At 38.0% G+C, this 20,158-nt stretch overlaps 1 protein-coding gene and 1 pseudogene across 6 annotated transcripts in view; one reads left to right on the forward strand and one right to left on the reverse strand.

Annotated features, from left to right (window-relative positions):
- LOC132777270 (aconitate hydratase, mitochondrial pseudogene) overlaps positions 1–14,458 on the reverse strand; it is a 93,412-nt pseudogene extending 78,954 nt beyond the window's left edge.
- Positions 1–20,158, forward strand: part of CCSER1 (coiled-coil serine rich protein 1) — a 796,797-nt gene that overhangs the window by 135,197 nt on the left and 641,442 nt on the right. For all 6 annotated transcript variants that reach the window (XM_060779234.2, XM_060779236.2, XM_060779238.2 and 3 more), the window contains exon 2: positions 18,689–20,072. In XM_060779234.2, the coding sequence (XP_060635217.2) occupies positions 18,731–20,072 (1,342 nt within the window). In that variant the 5' untranslated portion in view covers positions 18,689–18,730. The remainder of the gene's footprint in view (positions 1–18,688; positions 20,073–20,158) is intronic.

Below are 20,158 nucleotides of genomic sequence, written 5' to 3' on the forward strand. Positions count from 1 at the left end.
GGCCGTCACCACCATTTTTCCACTCCATCTCAAGCAACCGAAATGGCAGGGAGAACAGAGAGATCAACGAGATGGCATTGTCATCATCAGTTTCCAGGACTGACCCATGGAGAAGTCAATCCAGGTTTTTAGACTAAGTTTAGACCAAAATTTCTTGAATTATAGTCAAGTACCATATGTGTGTGTATATATATGTTGACCTCATGTATAAGTCGAGAGCATGTTTTGGGACCAACATTATGGGGATTGATATGACCCATGGATAGGTCATATTTCATTCCATGGAGAGGGGAATATGCTAACACCATCTCATAGGGCTAGCCATCCCTGATTGCCACTAATGCCATTTTCCCACCCAACATCAGAAAAGAAAAAGTGATGCTGCAGCTGAGGGAATATAAAGAGAGTTGGTGCTTCTTTTAGGTATTCTCAGTATGGACTAAACCCATGCATTTCACTACTATGTTCGGAGAAGGGAAATGTTACTTTTTAAAATAAGAGTCCTTACATTAATACATATGGATAAGTCAATATTTTTGGTCAATATTTTCATATATACTGCATATGGTGATATACAGTATATATGGTAGATGTTGCTTTAAGCATTCTCATGTATATTCACACATACAGAGAGAGAGAGAGAGAGAGAGAGAGAGAGAGATAACTCAAGATTTTTTGATAACATTTTCAGTAAAATTTCTAGATTTCTGTATGGGGATATACAGTATAAGTATTACTGTAAGCATACGCGTATAAATTACACACACATAAATTCAGACATTAGGATAAAGGCATTTTCGGTTGTCCAGCTATACCTATCTGCTATAGCTTAAATATTCATTTATGCTTTAGTAATATTTTACAACAAGAGTATCTTTCAGTGTTTCTGCGTGGACCCTGCTGTTTTATAGAAAGTTGCTAAGTATTAAAAGAACTTTGATGAAGGTTGCAGACTTTTGAGTTATCTCTGCTGTGGCTCCAACTTGTGGTGACTCTAAAGCAACTCCATCATTTTATATCAGAGTATATAATCTACTTGACATGAGCTGAGAATGTGACCTTTTGGAAAAACAGCTGGTTGCATTGGCACATTGTGCATATTAGTAAAAAGTGAGAGGAAGCCACAGGGTGGAGGGAGCAAGCTTGTTTTCTGCTTCCCTGGAGACTAGGACGCGGAACAATGGCTTCAAACTACAAGAAAGGAGATTCCATCTGAACATGAGGAAGAACTTCCTGACTGTGAGAGCCGTTCAGCAGTGAAACTCTCTGCCCCGGAGTGTGGTGGAGGCGCCTTCTTTGGAAGCTTTTAAACAGAGGCTGGATGGCCATCTGTCAGGGATGATTTGAATGCAATATTCCTGCTTCTTGGCAGGAGGTTGGACTGGATGGCCCATGAGGTCTCTTCCAATTCTTTGATTCTATGAGGGAATATTTCCTTTGCTTGGCATCAAGGTTTAAGTAAGTCATACTTGCCACGAAAAGTGTCCAGGGAAGAATAAAACCATGAGTACAATTTCTAAAGATTGCATTTTTTTTTAAAAAAAACAAAACACTCCAATTGAAGCAGACATGCAATACAGTTCATCATAATGGGCAAGACTGTGGCTTTTTGTATCATCTTAGTCTGTTTTCCTGGTGCTAATCAATGGACAACTCCCATTCTCTATTCTTATGGTACTTCATCTCAAAATGGAACTGCGACTGGGTATACCTTTAAACAGAGGTCTGTTGTTCAACTTCAGATAGAGACTACCTTCTATAAAGTAAGGGATGTGGCCACCCTCAAGCAAAGTTATAGAAGTTCAATAAAGCATTCACGTTTTCATTAGGGAGGGACCATTTCTGGCATTTCTATTTGTCTGATAGAATATCAATTCACCTGTCAAATCAATTTTGCAGTAGCGGGGAAATTCTTTGACCTGGACTTGCTTCAGGAGTCCCAGATGGTAGCTCTGGGCAGGATTTCTTTTTACTAGTTGCATCTGGTCCTTGCTGTTATCTTTTTAATAAATTGGTTGCCATGTCTCTGGGAGCAGAGAAACAGTTTCTAATAACTGCATGTTATTCTTACCTTGTGCATTCTTTTGTATTTTTCCCATAGAAATCCCCATTGCTACATATTTCTGACTCAGTCAGCATCTTAAATGACTGCATGATTCTTAGAATACTTAAAGTCATTATAAATAGAAGAGGTTTCAAAAAGTAATTGTACAAGCTTTAGCCTGTAGGTTTTCTTTTGATTGGTGACTCTCTTTTTCTATCCTTTATAAATGGGAAGAATTTGCAGATCAACTCATGCTGAGGAATAAATTATCCACATTATACTTTTAATACATATTTTCATCTTAGACCATTTTAAATTAGAGGAAAAGCTTTATGGTTCAAGTTACCATTTCCCCCTTTGAATCCTCCTCAATATTTAAATTTAATTTGACTCTTGCAATTAATGTTAGGATAACACAGATGAATCTTACTAGGCTAATCTGTATTGAAGATAGTAAAATGATGTATGTGTGTGCATTTTAATTCAATTTTGGTGCCCTTTCTTACATCTTTGAAGAAAAAAATAGTAGTAGTAAGCCTGGATGTTGTGAAACATGGTCGGAGGTATCTATCAGTATATTGGCTGGCTTTAGAGATTCTTCTATGCTTGTGATCCGTGCGTTATGAAGCAGATGGTGAGCATCAGAAACAAGCATTTCTCCTTTCCCATGTATCCTGTTGATGCTATAATGTCTAACTTCTATTATGGTGTGGTTTGCTACTACGGGAATGCTCAGCTAATGTATCTTGTGTGTGTTCCTGTTAGTCGCTGTCCACTTTTCTGTGTACTTTGTAAACATCAATGAATTTTCATCATGACAACAAGAAAGTTCTGCATTGCTTTTAAATTTACATCCTTCCAGTAGTAAATTTCCCTTGAAAAGAAGCACTTCTGCTTTAAAACAAGGTGTACAAGGAAGGCACATCTTGTTTTTGGAACTAATTAGCACCCATTGAAGTGTTGTAGATGTGCTAATTGAATTCAGATCCAAGCATGTCATCCCTACATGCCTTGGTTTTTAATGGGAGTGCTCATTTTCTAGTGTTTTTCTCCCCCTGCCACTTGCACACCACCAAATTTCAGTGGTGTTGGGGGGGGGGGGAGAGTAGATTCCCTAATGGGCAGATCATATGGCAATATAGTCACTTTATTTACCTGGACATAATCATCTCTGTTTAATATTATTGCAAGTCTAAACTTCTGGGAGGCATTCTGCAGGAGAAAAGGAGGGATATATGTAGATTGAATGGCAAAGAAGGGAGGAAAATATGATAGAAGAATAAGCAGAAGCTAAAACTAATTTAAATTCATATAAAACATAGGTGAAGAAAATCTAGGATCAAGGGCACTGATAGGCTCAGTGTTGTAAAGAGTGAGTGCATACCCTCTTATTTGGTTATCTGATGCATATATCTCAATATCTGATATATAGTGGATTTAACATTACATATTTATGTGCACTTCAAAATCCTGTTACACATTATTTTACAGCAGAGAGGAACGCGCCTATTGCCACATGAACTGAAATCAATGAAACTGCAAGTGTGATGTTCACAAACCCCCAAGGAGGCCATTATACAGAAAGAATGAGGAGAAAGGGAATGGGGGTCAAGAAAGGAGGGAGGACAATTACACTTCTTTAATCTGAACAACCCCGGTTGTTTCAGGTGCACCATTTCAGCTTTTTGCAGTTAGTGAATTCAATTCACTCAGGACATCAATGAATTTACTGTTAGGTTATTTCTACTAGTGCCGCCACAAAGCTTATTACAATGACCATTTTTGATGTTACTGATGTAATTTTACAACTTGATATATAATAGGTTTCTTTTAACTAGAAAAGTCCCAGTGGGCAACTGGCGGCTTGTGAGTTATACAACCAACCAATTTGGGGGGATCTTTGGTAAACCAATTGAGATGTGGTAGAATTTCACCTTGTATGAGGAAAGGAAATGTTAGGAGTTTTGTATAAGAAACACTTCACTTTAATGTTGACTCTTTTTTTGTTTTGTATATATTGGCCCAGTTAATAGCTGATTCTCATTCAAATATATCTATAAATGAGAGTTTGCTGTTATAAAAGTGTGCCATATTAACACTCAGGCTCATTTGGTCTCTTTTTCCCTCTCCTTTATCCAGTAGAAAAAGATTAGGAAAAGACAATTCTCTGATTATGTCAAACTTTGATCTCCTATTTTCACCAAATAGGAAAATGTATGGTCTATACCAGGCATAGGCAAACTTTGGGCATCCAGGTGTTTTGAACTTCAACTCCCACAATTCCTAACAGTTGTTAGGAATTATGGGAGTTGAAGTCCAAAACACCCGGAGGCCCGAAGTTTGTCCATGTCTGGTCTATACATATCATGTTAAATTTTAAAAATCAGGGTTTTCTAATTTGTTGATTACGGTTTTTACTCATGTATAAGTCATTCTCATATAAATTGAGAGTAGGTTTGGGGGGGTGGGGGTGGGCAAGAATATGGATTTTGATGACCCATGAATAGATAGAGGCAAAGGATGATGCAAAGGTTAATGAGATGAGAGAATTCACAAAATTCTAACAGACAAAACTGTTTGTGTTCAACCTAAATGCTGAATAGATGATGGGGAAACTGTGGTAAATGTTGATTTTGGGGAGATAACCAGGTACAGACAGGGCTTAAAAAACCCATAAAACCATCTTTAAAAAGAAGCAAAAATAGCAGCACCACCTCAGGCACCACCACCATTGCATTTGCCACCCAGGCACCCAGGAAGGCCAGAAGTCATGTTAAGATAGAAAGTAGAGTGGGTTCATGATTTGTTTAGGTTCTCCCAGGATGAATTAGGCTTTTGTCTTTTGCCATTCTGCTCAGAAAAGAAGATGGTTTCTTTTCTTTTTTGTTAAGTGGTGAGGTATAGTTCTTACATTAACTTACAGATAAATTAACCCAGAATTTTGGGGTTTGATTTTTGAGTCTTATATATGAGTATATGCAGCAACTATAGTCTGTAGAAAACGTATGTCCTCAGGATCAATTGAAGTAGAAAACCAGTTAGAGAAAATCACCTTCACTTTCAGGGTTTCTTAAACACTTTAAAAAATGATGGGCTCAGCATTGGCCAGCAGGTTGTTATTAATTTTGCCCACCTGCAGATACTGGAAGGAAGAATGCCAATTAATTTCCTCTCCATTATCACAGAAGCAACCTGAAATATGAAGACTCCTATAAGCATAATGTGTACTTAGGGGTGCCCACCTTGCTCCCAAATAAATGTGCATAAGGTAGATGACAGACAGGTTTTATTATTCCTGGAAGGACTCAACAGTAATCATTGTTATAAAATATCTTAGTGCTTCATTATTTAGTACATTTAATCAATAATTCCTGAGGAATCTTAACTTCATAGGAGTTTTGGTTGTTTAGTTTTGCTGGAGTATTTCAAGAATTGGCGTTTCAGGTCACTATAGTCTTGGATTGATGATGACCTGAACTCGCCCACAATTTCAGTACCAAATAGTACATTCCTCCCGCCACATCAGCACTTTTAATCCTGTACCCCTACTCTGGCCGGCCCAGTTTTAATAGTGTCTTGTTGTATTGTTACTGTTATTGTTTTCCTGCTCAACTGTTTTTAATTTGCTTTAGGTATTGTATTGTTGTATTGTGTTTTGGGCTTCGGCCTCTGTAAGCCGCATCGAATCCCTTGGGAGATGCTAGCGGGGTACAAATAAAGTTATAATAATAATAATAATAATAATAATAATAATAATAATAATATAGTAATGAAAATGGCCAGAAACATAAAATAAAGGCTGTTCTTGTTGTTGGGTCTCCCTAGAATAATGTGACCATCATCATTATTATAGTCATTATCATATTGAAGATTGAACCAGCTAGGACACAGAGAAATAGATTCAAAGTGCAAGAAAAGAGATGCTACCTAAACATGAGGAAGAATGTCCTGATGATAAGAGCTGCTTGACAATGGAATGTGCTTACTTGGAATGTGGTGGAGTCTCCTTCTCTGAAAGTTTTTAAACAGAGGCTGGAAAGCCATCTGTAGAGAGAGGTTTGATTATGGATTCCTGTGTGAGAGGGGATTGGACTGGGTGTCTCCTATTATCTCTTCCAACTATGGCATATGAAAATCTACCTACAGGTGAGCAAAAGTCATTATTTCTTATGTCTTCCTCTTCTGCCTCTGGGGAGGAGTTGGAAGAGGTGAAGACTAAAAAGAAAATGGCTGGGGATTCTGGGCAGATGGTCGGGCCTGCTTGGGAGGAAGAAGATGAGGGAGGCATGCTGGTTCTTCCTACTTTTCAAGAATGCCAAAGGAAGCAACAAGCAAGGCGTAGGTCAGCCAGGATTGCTGAAAAGACTGGTAGCAATCAGACCACTCCCTAAAGACACATGTGCTGTGAGAGGGCTATAAATCAGGAGCAAAGGAAACAGCCATCACTGGCAGCAACCGTTCCATCTAGCCTTGATCTTGTAGCTGTACCAACCAGAAGCCTTGTCTTTGTGTTTGTTGCCTGGAGAAGAAATCACCAAAGACTTTGCTCAGCCAAGAGACTTTTGCCTTGTTTTATGTACTTGCCTTTTGTGAAATTGCTTTTGTGAATGTGATTTTGCCACTTTAAGCTTTGTTGAAATAAAGCTTTTTGAGTTCCTTTAAACTAGGTTTTAAGGCTATTTTGGGGGCAAAGCTGGACATTATTATCTGCTTGCCACACTTGAGTTTTCCCACTTTAGAAACAATTTTGGGTTCTTGATAACATTCTCCTCTTTACCTGAGGGTAATAGGTTACATTTTTGGTGCAGGACAGATAGCCTGGAAACACACTTCCCTCTCCTCCAATGGAGTGGAACAGACAGGGACCTTCTATTATTGCTTCCTTCATATTACCCTAGTTTTTTTTTTGCCAGAGGTGAATTTCTCACTCTTTCCAATGGCCAAGCCACTCTGCTTGTTGAGACCTGAAAACATTGGTTAATGAGGAGACATGAAAAGCAGTACATAATAGAAAAATCATTCTTATCAGCTGTCATTCACTTGTGCTGATTGTTTACTGCTTTCCTCTATTATTGGGCTTCACTTCCACAATGATTCTCAGCTATTTTTATAAGTTAAGAATAAATTCCAAGATAATACACAAATGATACATTTTGAGTATCAGGTGTAGTATGTCAGCCATATAGCCCTCAATATGTATCATGTTCAATACAATGTATAATGAATTCAAATCATGCAATTTATGCCAAGGCTCTTAGTACAGTAGCACTGCAAGCAGATTTGGGGGATCAGTGTCGTTTCCTCAATTCACAGCATCAGTATACATTTGCACAAAAAAAAAAAAAATCCTGCCATGCAAACCCTGAAGGAGTTTAAAGCAGCATGTGTGAAAATGTTCTGAAGCCTCTATGTAGGCAAAGATACTTTTGATGATGACATTGCAACATCTAAGACATAGTGCGAAATTAGTTCCTTTCCATCAAGAGGAAATATTAGTAAACCCCAGTATTACCTGGCAGAGACTATGCCAGATTGATTGATAGGTTATTTTAGTGTTAATCCGTATAGTTTTTGATGCTGAGTTTAATAACAACGACAATAATAATTTTAAAAATCTGTTAACATCAATAATAACAATAATTTATAATTTATTGTTATTTAAAATGGTTCTATGATGCTTTTTTAAAAAACTGTTGTATTCTAAATATTAAAAATTGTGCATTATCTATATATAGACAATATTAAATACTAAAAAAAGACATACCTTTTTTTCTACATTTTGAAAAAGAAAGAGAAACTGGAACTACTGCTCCATCTACTGGCACAGAAAAGCACATGCAAGAGTTAATTTTATAAGAATTTCCTCAACAAAATTCACATTCAAGCAAAAACATTGGTTCCATTCGCATTAACCTGTTATCTTTTTAAAAAACTTATATTTTTCTTAAAAAGTAACTATAATGGCAATTGAGTGTTTTATTGCCTAATAACTATAACTGTAGTATTTTTTTAAAAAAATAACTTTCTGGCTTTGTGGATGTTAACCTCTGTGCCGTTCAAGGACAAATAATACATTAAATTGTTTGATGCTTACAAGTTAGCATGATCTGTCCTCAGCCATTAAAAACTCCATTAATTGGAATGTGTTGTCTTTATCGTTTTATGACTATGGTGATTCACCAATATCCTACATCACTTGTTTAATTACGTATGTGTAACTAAATAATATCTCCTGGCCTGCGTCCCCAACCCAGTTAGCCAGCAGCTGCATTAAGTGATGGAGATCTGTTCCACTGGCAAATGGGGCTTTGAAGGTCCTAATTGTGCAATCCTAATCCAATTTCCTTAAATCCCCTGAAGATATATGCAAAGTCCTTAGACACAGAAAAAAACGCAGAACAATTCAGTGGTTTGGGCACTTTCTCATATGATTCTCCAACCATGGAAAAGCTTCAGAAATTGGCCAGTTGTTTGGGATGCAGTCAGCCTAGAGGTGCTGGGATGAAAAATAGCCTCTATCCCAGTGTGGGGGTATAGTTCTTTGCTCATTTTATTTCGGAAGGAAACAAGTTATTTTCTGCATGCTGTGAACAAGTTGTCACAAACTGAAGTTTTTTGATATAATTTATACTTCAAAATTTATCCTGTGTAAAATTTGCTTATTTTATTTTGCACAGGAAGCAGCATTTTCTGCACAGAAATCAGCAAATAAGAATATTTTCTGCACTGAAAACACTGTTTTCTATGGAAAACAAGCCTATGCATATTTTGTGCATACTGTGTTCCATACTACCAGATTTTCTGAACACATGAAATTTGGATAGATTAAGTATTAGACTGTTATCAGGACAGTATTCTCCTCATTAGGGTTTCCTGACACCCAACAAATATTTTTTCTCACCATTTCCAAAATAGTTTTCAATATTCTTTTCAGCTTTTCCCCAGTGCAGTTACCCAACCTAATAGGTTTTGTTCATATTACATAAATTACAAAGATTACATAGAATAAAAAATAGAGTAAAACAATGCAATCATAATTACTTGTATGCATTATAATGAAATATGAGACTAACTTAGAGTCTAGCTGAGAGAATGACATTGGTGGCCCAAACTTTTTAAAACTTAGTGCATCTCTAAGTGCATCACTTTGACTGTCATGCCTCAATCTTATGGATTAATGGTTCAGCAAGGTTTTGATCCTTCTCTGCCAAAGAGTGCTGGTACCTCACCAAACTACAAACCCCTGAGTGACAGCTAATGGGAATATTCAGACCTCCCCTTGTTCTTTCTTGTGCATTATGGCAATAAGGAGGATTTGAGGTCAAACAATTGAATGTGACCAGTCATTTAAAGTAAAGGGAGCTTGTTTTTCAAGCACTCCGTAGTCTATAATATTAATAATAATAATAATCATCATCATCTTTATTTATATCCTGTCACCATCTCCCAAAAAGGATTTGGGGTGGCTTAGAAGACACTGCAGTGCAGTATATAACATAAACAATATATGAGTATAAAGCATATCACACAAAAATTGTAAAACAACCACCATTAACACATAAATTGTTTTTTAAATTGTATTAGATTTTAGCCATTCTTGTAAGCCGCTCTGAGCCCCAGGGGAGTGGCGGCATATACATTTGAATAATAAATAAAATAAAATATAATATAACAATACAACTGAAAACACAAAACCAACAGTAGTTAAAACTAGCTGCCATCAACAGCTGGTAAGATGGCTGGGCAACCAAGGGTTGGGAACCACTAATGTAAATGAAATAATGGGGGTAGGGCTGCATTTCCAAGCCACAATATGTGTCTACAGAAGTTTAAAAGGAAATATACTCACTTTTTCATTGTTACACACAAGGAAATGCAAATGCTATTACTGCTTTCATCCCACAGTACAACTTATTATGTAGTGTCTGGAAAAGAAATAATTTTATGTGACTAATATCTGAAATTGCAAATTACATTTAAGGTGTTGAGAGTTATTGTTCATTCTTTTGTTTCTTCTCCATTTGCATTTGTTGTGCTCACACTTGGTTCTAAGAGGCTGGCAGCATATAATCCCTCATTAATCATATGCAACAATTAAGTTTACTTTTTAAAATTCTGTATTTTGTTCATTATAGGTCTTTCTGTAGTTTCCTTTAAAATTATCACTACAATATCCCTGATCAAAATGATCCCCCCCCCTCCCGACACAAATGCCCAGACAATTAAGAGTGCCTATCAAATGATGCCTGTCAGAGAAATTAATGGATTAAACAATGCACTTTAGCTGCTTTTGTCCTTTTAGCCAATAAAAAATTTAGTGGCTGGGGAATCAGATCCACTGTTTCAATAATTTGTGTGCTGTGTGGAAACCTGTAAGAACAATGTACTTAACGAGGCTAGAATTGCTACCTAGTGGCTTTTGTCTGCTGTAATAAAATGCAAAGTCTTTACAACTTGAAGAAAAGGAGTGTTTACATTTTTTTTAAAAAAAAATCAATTAATCGATGACTTATTTTCCGTCTATAGCAACCCGTGCTGTAAAAGTTGCTTCCTGTAACATAATAAATGTAACAGAAGAAACCCCATATTACAAATGTCCAATTGTACTATTTAATTGCCCTTCACAGCTCTGGACTTGTATGGTTCTAGAACAACAAGCAGCACATTCACCCTTGAACTCCTTTCCTAATGAGGGAACGTTTTGAATGACTACCTAAGCCAGAAACAGGACATAAACCAGCTGTCAGATATGGGAAGCCCCATGAAGGGCAGAAAAGACTGATGGGGTTGAGTAGAGCAGAGCTGGAAGCAAATAAATGTATCATTATATAGTTTGCTCAGTATTCACACATTCTTTATCATGAATTAAACCATCCATATTTTTGAAATATGGGAAATAAATCCCCAAAACAAATCTTGATTTTTCCATTGTATAGGAGGCACAACATGTTTATAATGAGACTTGTGCATCCATAGCTTTTTGTATCTACAGGGGGTGGGTAGGTTGGTTGAGACCTAGAACCATCCCTAGTGTTCTGTACATTTTGAATGCCAGGTTGAGGAAATGGTGGGAGCGGACAGGGCAGAGGCCCCCAGAGGTGGCATTGGGGCTTTCCTTTCTCTGCAGAATGACCCTTGACTTGTCAACAAATAATATCAAAATCTATAATTTTGGCCTCAGAATCTGCCCTCGGTTTATATATGAGATTGCTTTCTACATGGGTATACAAAGGGCAGTAGGTTTTATATTGTTGTGTCATAACCTGATTGATATGACACTTCCTTTCTTGTTCCGTACTCAGGTATTTTCACTTCTCCTCACTCCTGCACACCCTACAACTAGGTAGCTGCTCACCTAATACCAGCTATTCAGAATTGGGATTTTTCCAATCTGATGAACATGTCAGATATTTCTGTTGTCCCATTTGGCTCAGGACATTCTTCATCATCCCCATTTGGGAGCCAAATTGCTTGTTAGAATCTGTATGTTTTCTCCTGATCTGTGTTTCTGAGGGATGATGGCCTTTCAAGTGTGGTGTCTTGACGGTGGATATGTAGGTGACCGTAGAGCCCTGTGCTTGACCTGCATGTTCTTCCACGGTAAGGACAATGGTTTCCAGGTGGAAGGCCATCCTGGTCAGGGTTGTCTTGGTGTACCTTCTTTTTGGCATGCTTCTCCCTTTTGCCTTCCATTTGTGCCTCTTCAAATTGGACAGCACTGTTGGTCACAGCTGACCTCCAGCTCAAGGGCCAGGGCTTCCCAGTTCTCAGTGTCTATGCCACAGTTTTAAAAGTTAACTTTAAGCCCATCTTTAAATATCTTTTCTTGTCCACCAACATTCTGTTTTCCATTCTTGAGCTTGGGAGTAAAGTAACTGCATCTGGAGATGGTGATTGGGCATTCGGACAACGTGACCAGTCCAACGGAGTTGATGGCATAGGGGCATCACTTCAGTGTTGGTGGTCTTTGCTTTTTCCAGCACGCTGACATTTGTCCACCTGTCTTCCCAAGAGATTTGCAGGAATTTTTGGAGCCAGAATTTTTCAGAGTTTCTACTGTCCAGAACATGAATGAATGAAGCAGCCACATGGGTTTGCCATCATGATGGCTGCTTCCTTTATTCAAAGGATGTTAACACAGTAAGAAAACACATCCACATTTGCTTGCACTTTTGGAATTGTATCATACATACCTGAGACCTATTCGGCCCACCCTGTTTTAAGTGCCCTGAAGGCATAGGCACCAACCCTTCCCTCTTCTCCATTTTTCTTTACAGCAGTAAAGAGAAGAAACGAGTAATAGCTTGGGGCTTTTTCAGCCAAGTAATGTTTTCTCTAGCTTTCATGAGAAATGCTAAAGCTTTTTTACAGAGAGATTCTGTCAGGACTGCTTGTATGATGATAAAAGCAGATTTGATGACATATCTGTTGTATTATGCATGTTTTCTCACTTCTTTCTACTAGAATGCTGAGAGATTTCCATTCAGCCTTTCCTCAGGGGTGGGAGGGATTGCTAAAGGGTAGACCCAATGCACAATGCAGAGAAGACAAATGAGTGGTGAATGAACTGTCCTATGCATTGAACCACATCAAAAATACACTGACGTTCATATGGTTTCTCAAGTTGCTCCTGACACACAAAAAATATGGTTACTTGAGCTGCTCCTCCTTCAGTTGCCAGGTTTTTGTATGATTTTGGAGATGGATGCATGAACAAAAAACCCCCCTTTTATGGTTGGGCAATGCTTTTTCTTCATCCATGTGAAGGCCTATTCATGCATATATTGCTTCCTCATAAAAAAATTGCTATGTAATCTGGACTTAATTGATCAAACAGTATTATAATCAAATGCTTGTTTGCTTTTGATAACTTTTGAAAGCTCATTTTCATTAGTTTAATCTTCTAGGAAGGAAAAGAGGGCGGGTGAGGTGGAGAATCAACTAAGTATTTTGAATTCCAGAAGGCCGAAACCTCAATAGAATCTACCTCCCGGGTTTCTTCAAACATCACCAGTAGGGGCTTGAAAGATTAGCAACAATTCCTAGCCTTTGCCTTTTATCCAAAGCTTCAAATTGCTTTACCATTCTTGATCTTTGTAAATCCAGACATTGCCTGCTTATTAGAAGGAAGCAGGTAGATCAGGATTTACAGACATTTAATGTAGGATCAAAGGAAAGCATGTGCGATATGTGTTGAAATGCTGATTCAAAACTAGTAGGCTTCATCCATGAAACTGGCATTTTGAAATAAAGTATCTGAAAATAATGTTATTATCATAGACTTAAATGTTAGCATTTTGAAAGGAAGATAAAGCACTTTTAATGCTTTAATATGGAGTCTCAGAATAGGGTGGAGGAAAATCTTTTTCCGATTTTTATTTTCACATGGAAATACCAGTTTCATATTCCTGACACTGCTAGTAAAACAAAACTTATATTTACACACAAATTCCAAAGTGGAGAGGAGGGGATCCTCACTATCCAACATGGAAACTAGCTAGAACAACAGTACTTGTAGGAAACTGAGATAATCTGTAAGAACACAATTGACAGGTTTTTAAATTCTGGTGACATTCTGCATTGAAAATTCCAAGCAGAATGGATTATTTTAATTCTATGTGCATTTAGTCACTGATTTAAATCCTTACTGAAATTGTGAAGAGAAAATCCTAAATCACCAATGTAAAGTCATTCCAAATATTTCCAATCCCCAAAATAAGTTACGTTCTATACTTTTTAGGTTATTGTCTTTTTCTTAATTTTGGAAGTAGTACTTCCATGTTAAGTGCCAAGGTTCCATATTATGGAGTTCTGAATTTTGTAGTATTTGGAATTTTTAGCCAGAGTGCCCTAGAGCTTCAGCAAAAGACAAGCACCATAATTTTATAGGATAGGAGTTACAGTGGAATCCTAGCTTCATTTTACTTAGGGATATGTTGTGTGAAAGGTTCCCTTGTTTTGTTGAGCACAGGGGGAAGTGAACTCACAGATCATGAAAGCATGGAATTAGGGAGTTCCAGTTATCTCTAATGTTACAAAAACTGTATCATCATAAAAGTTGATTGATTGAAAAAAAATATTGAGTAGTTAAAACAACAAGTTTTATTTGCCATAAGCTTTATTCAGATGCCTCCGATGCCAAGTAAAACATGCTTCAACAATATTAGTTGTTTTTTCTTCAGCAGCATCTAGAGAGGGCTTAAACAGCAGGTTTAAATAACCTGATTCAGTGTGGGTTTAAGTTCCCACTGCCCTCCAAAAACCCGAGCTTTTGGGGGAGGGGTGTCTACATGTTATCCCAATAACAATCAGGATAGCATGCAGTGGCTCTGAAGCCCCCTCCCCCAACCCCCCTAAAAAGAATGTTAAACTTACCTGACCACCATTATGTTCCTCCTCACACCAGGAAGGCATGAGGAAATTATGTTCCATCTCCCCCCCCCCCCCCCAGTACACTAGCACATGGAGGAACATAATGGGCAATCAGGTAAGTTTAACTTTCTTTTTATGGATTATTTTGGGGTTGGGGGTTATTTTTAGGGGTTATTTGAGGAACATAATGGTGGCCAGGTAGTTCAGCTTTCTTTTTAGGGACTATTTTGGGGTTTGGGGGGGAGAGTGGGGGCCCTCACAGCCTGTAAAACTGAGATGGCTGTGTGGACTGGGCTTGGGGATCATGTGACATGATCCCTGGGCCCAATCCACACAGGACCCACACCCGGTAAGACCTGGATCTTACTATAAGATCCGGGTCTTACCAGGTGTTTAATTAATTCAGTTTTACTGTAGGCGCGGTTTTGACACCTCCGGTATAACTGAGACAGGTCGTGATTTTAAGGCCTGTCTGGATGGGCCCTATGACCGAAATCTAGTTGGTTAGTCCCAATTAGAGTAGATCTATTGAATCAATTGTTAAGTGTTAACCCAAAGGTAAATGCAGTTGATTCTATGGCTGGTTCTTCATTGACTGATAACGTGGGCTAGATCCAGCATCCCAGACACAAGTTCATTAATTGACAGGAAGAGATTAGAAACGTCTTCCTCCTTGCACCATGTCAACATCTCAATAGACCTCTGTTTGCCTTGCTGGCTGATAAAGTAATCTGTGGTGCATTTGTATAATTTTATCATAAGCCTATGTAGTCTTACTGAATACAGAACAGTTATTCTAGGTTATGGATCTGTAACCGCAACATAGAATGCATTAAAACCAATCCTTTCTGAAAGCTGCTTTAATAATAATAGTAGCAATACCACCACTTGCTGTAGATGTATTGGCAGCCCTTTTTCTGGAGTTGGTGTTTTAGTTTTCGGTGTGTGTGTGTGTGTGAGAGAGAGAGGGAGAATTACAAGGACATGTTTTCCATCTGAAATCTCATTTCTTAGCTGCACTGTTGACAGATATTGTTTATCCTCCATAGTATGTGTGACCCCCCTCCCCAAGTCTCTGTATGGGCAGTTCATTAGAAAAGCAAGATCCTCTCCTATGCAAACTGCTTTGCCAGCACAGGAAATCCTTGTTTTATAGGAGCCTGTGCTAGAATATAGTCCTCCGAGGATTAGCTTTCCTAGTGTAATATTTCTATGAATTATAACATGACACAATATACTCATGAGTCGTGAAGAGATACCAAGTGAAAGCAGTGGTTTCTATTCCCCTTGGGGCTGCAATTCTGACTTCTGGTTCTGCATGCATAAAAATAATTATGGCTAGGGGAAGAATATGCCAGAGAGAACTCATTGTGTCCTGGATAAGCAGAATTAAAACTTGCAGAGTCAGCACTCAAATATCTTCTGCGGTTCTCTGCTAAATTTTGCTGAAGAGTTGCATTGTTGAATGCTTCCTTGGGTCAGGAGTTTTGGGCATGAACTAATGTCATCTGAAATGGCTCAGAGTGTGAAAGTCTTGGTGGTTTTAATCAAGCTTTGATCTTTTAGCATCCTTAATACAGAAGGGAGGGCTAGCATCAGTTTTAAGGAAGCCCTTGGCATAGTCATTTGTGGACCTCTGATGTTTCCTCCTTCCAATCACAGGAATATGTGGTAGCAATGGTTGGTGACTATGAAACATTATTTAATGGTTTTCACATTACCCTGGTGCATCCAAGATAGGGCTCAGGACATTTCTGGAAGTTAAATTGTGGCTCTGACTGGGAATGTGTTGTTTGGTATGGGTATCTCAGAACAGTTGGTAGAAACTGCTGAGGTTTGGGGCCTTAAACAATTGTGAAAAGTTGCAGAGTGTTCGTGTCAGGCCTGATAAAAAAATAAATAGAAGTCTTCAACCAATGGTTAATACATTAATGTTACCATGTACCATGACCTCCCTGTCTCCTGAATCAGACGGCTAAAGATGACAATCTCCCTCACAGATCAGGGGACAGGAAGACAACTTTTTTGACTGCAGCTCCTCAAATTCCTCTGTGATCACTTTTGAATTTTGAACACCATGATCCACAAAAAGTAACCTGTGGATCAAGTGGTGGCCCCTCCTATGTTTTTCTTTTTCCTTTAATTGATCCATGTTCACAGAGTCATGAATTCTTTTCTCTCTTCTCTCCACCTTGATTCCTTTTACACATTTCATGGACCTCTCATCTCTTCCACTTTTCTGATGTTCCTATATAAAAATAAATGATGATAATCATCATAATAGTAGGATTTAGATGAATAATTAAGGAAGTAAATATTAAAGAGAACTAAACAGCTCCACAATATACAAGATTAAACATGGAAGGCTGAGTGGAGTTTTTTATTTTTTGGGGTGGGGGGAGGTGTTGCTTGTTGTTTATATTGCTTTAATTGTTTTTAATTTGCTTTAGGTTTGTATTGTTGTATTGTGTGTTGAGGCCTTGGCCTTTGTAAGCCGCATCGAGTCCTTCGGGAGATGCTAGCAGGGTACAAATAAATAATAATAATAATAATAATAATAATAATAATAATAGGTGGTTGGGTTAAATTTGAAGCTGATGGGGCAAATGCAATTGAGTATTTTGGCAGGGAGCAGAACTGACTGGCCCTTTAACTGGGAGCATTCCACACTGCAGCATGTTGACGTAGGTCCGACTAATACAGTGCGCCCAGATCTATCATAAGAGTTCTAGAGGTATAACACAGGAGAAGTGCTTTCAACACTTGAAATGGCTTCATATAAATGCTAATTACTCATTGCACACATCAAAAGCAATCTCTTTCAAAACAGATAAGAATGCAGACTGGTTTCTGCAAAAGTTATAAAAATAAAATTTGTGGAATGAAAAAGGCGGGGGAACTCTATATTAAAAAGTCAGAAATGCACACTTGGGGGACGTTGGTGGAGCAGATAAAAGAGTTATGTGGGGATGTTGATTGGTGTCTCATATTCACTCAAATCCCTATTTAGCACTGAAGCTCCCTGGGTAATCCTTGGGAAGCTGCACTCTTTCTGCCTAGCATCTCTCTTAGGACTTTTTTTTATGAGGATATTTAAGATGAGGATTGTAAAGTATCATTCACTGAGATGCATCATAAAAATGACAAATAATAATGAGAAATTGGAATATGAAAAGATCTAACATAAAGTTAATTTCTTCAGCGGGAAATAAAAAATACTTCAATGCTTATGTGCGATTATCAAGGCAATTTAGTATTTTGGCTGTTGATGTTTGGTCTGCATATGATATGTGTTTTTCTAGAGCTCCATGTAGCTTTTAGCTTACCATCTCAAACTACCATAAACTTGAGTATAGCAGAGTTTTTTCAGACCCTTTTTAGGCTGAAAAAGCTCCCCTCGGCTTAGACTCGAGTCAAAGTTATTTATTTATTTATTATTTTACTATATTTATTATTAATTGACATTATTTTACTCTATTATTATTTTTATTACATTTATTATTTTATTCTCTTTATTATTATTGGAAGATATGTAAGCACATTTACATTGAAGAAGATTAGAATAATGGTTTAATCAGAGTTGAACAGTTTTATCTTAAATTACAATTTTATGTAAATGTTCAAAACATTTAATCTACTGATGCCTTAATTAATGTAATTTTATTGGTATCTATTTTTATTCTGAAATTTACAAGTAGCTGCTGTATTTCCCACCCTGAGCTTATACTCAAGTCAATATATTTTCTCAGGTTTTTGTGGTAAAATTAGGTGCCTCAGCTTATATTTGGGTTGGCTTATACTTGAGTGTATACAGTATGTATCGATTTGTCCAACACTTAATTGTTCTAAAAATACCAGCAAAGGTGTCATTGAAAAAAGGACACCATATGTACACAGTTATTTATATATACACATGAAAATGTAGAAAACACTGCTATAGTTTCAGTTAGCCGTGCTAAAAAAAGTCACATCCCATCCACAGAAATGATTGCGGGTCTCTATAAGTAATCCAATACAATTCTGTGATATGTTTTTGGTCCAAGCATGGTCAAACGATATGGTTTGCTGTTATCTATGGTTTGAGTTATCCACAGGTATATCTCCTCTAGATAATTTGGGGAGGGGGGGGGGTGTTACTGTTTTCTAATTCTTCCCAGCTATTTGATTCTGAAAATCCATTTCACAATTGTTCAAGGTTAAAGTTGAATGTGTTAATTTTCTTAATCAACAATTTCAATTTTAATATTTTTCTTCTCTTCTCTATCCACACAGATTTTAGTATTACCTGAATCTGTTCAAGCACAACTGGTCCTGATGGGGGACTCAGGATCAAGACGTTCAATTATTGTGTCCCGACTGCCAATATTCCGGAGAAGTATTAGTCGAAGACAAAATTCTCTTCCATCATCTCCAACTTCCAACAGTACTGTTGGTGTTCACAGCTCTTCCCCCTCCAGCACTAACTCAAGCTCAGGAAGCACAGGCAAACGCCGGAGTCTGTTCCGCACACCTTCCATTAGCTTTCATCACAAGAAGGGGAGTGAACAGAAAAATGAACCTTCAAGCCAAACTGTGGGTATTTTGAATGGTTCTCAATCTAGCCACAGCAACGTTTTGCAGAAGCTGAATTTGGAGGAGCATGTGAAAAGCAGAGGGAGACATTCAGTAGGCTTTGGAAGTTCTCGAAGCAAGAAGATTACAAGGTCCTTGACAGAGGACTTTGAAAAGGGGAGAGAGCCTTCATCAAATAAGAATGTCTTTATAAACTGCATACGGTCTGGAAAAAATGAAGGCGATGACTCTGGATTTACAGAGGAGCAAAGCAGATCTTCTGTCAGACGTTCCTCAAGAAAACTTCTCCCCAAATCTTTTTCAACACACTATAGGTTTTCAAAGCCAGTTCCTCAAAGTCAGTCAACCTCCTGTGAGAAGCAATCTTCTTGCTTGCTGGATATTAAACCTAGTGTTGAAAGTGAGCCTGTTTCATCAAGATCCTCTCATTCATGTTCTCCTGAGGTAATAGAATGTGTAGGCAGCTCTTTACAGTCACCCATGCTTTCCACTGACCTTACCACAGTACAGACACCTTCTGAATTTCTTGCATTGACTGAAGATTCTGTCTCAGAGGTCGATGGGATGCCCAACTGTGGAAATTTGCACGCAGAAACCCATGCCCACAATGGTTCTACCTCTCAAATCTTCCTCAGTCCTGTTGCTGCTGTAGCTATTGCTGCTCCTCTCCTTTCAAGGAAAGCAGATCATGCAGAAAGTGTTTCTCATTGTGGTGTTTTATCATCTGAAAGTCAAAGGGCTAGAAATGTGCTGCTCCATGAAGCTGTATCTGTATCAGAAAACTATGATTCTAAGCGAAACCATGCAAATGCATTAGTACAAGAGCTTCCTGCTAGACAGAAGAGACACCCAGAAGAAGCAAACTCAGGAGCTGAAGCACAACTAAAACCATTTGTCTTAAGCCAGGGAGAAGTAACTGAACATTCTCCAAATGCACAGAGATTATTTAGGGACCAACAAGAAATTAGAGTACCTGAATCCATTAGAGAAACGATGCCAGTATCTGAGTCTAAGAACATTCCTTTGCCATCGGAACCTCATCCTTTTCAAGTCCAGCAGGGCTATGAAATAAACCACACGAAAGGTATGCATGATGAACATTCATCATCTCCTGGAAATGTTATTATCTTAAAAGCATGTGGCAATTTTCAAGTACATAAAGTCATTTAA

This window comes from Anolis sagrei, chromosome 5 (genome assembly GCF_037176765.1).
Source record: "Anolis sagrei isolate rAnoSag1 chromosome 5, rAnoSag1.mat, whole genome shotgun sequence".
NCBI classification, from domain to species: Eukaryota; Metazoa; Chordata; class Lepidosauria; order Squamata; family Dactyloidae; genus Anolis; species Anolis sagrei.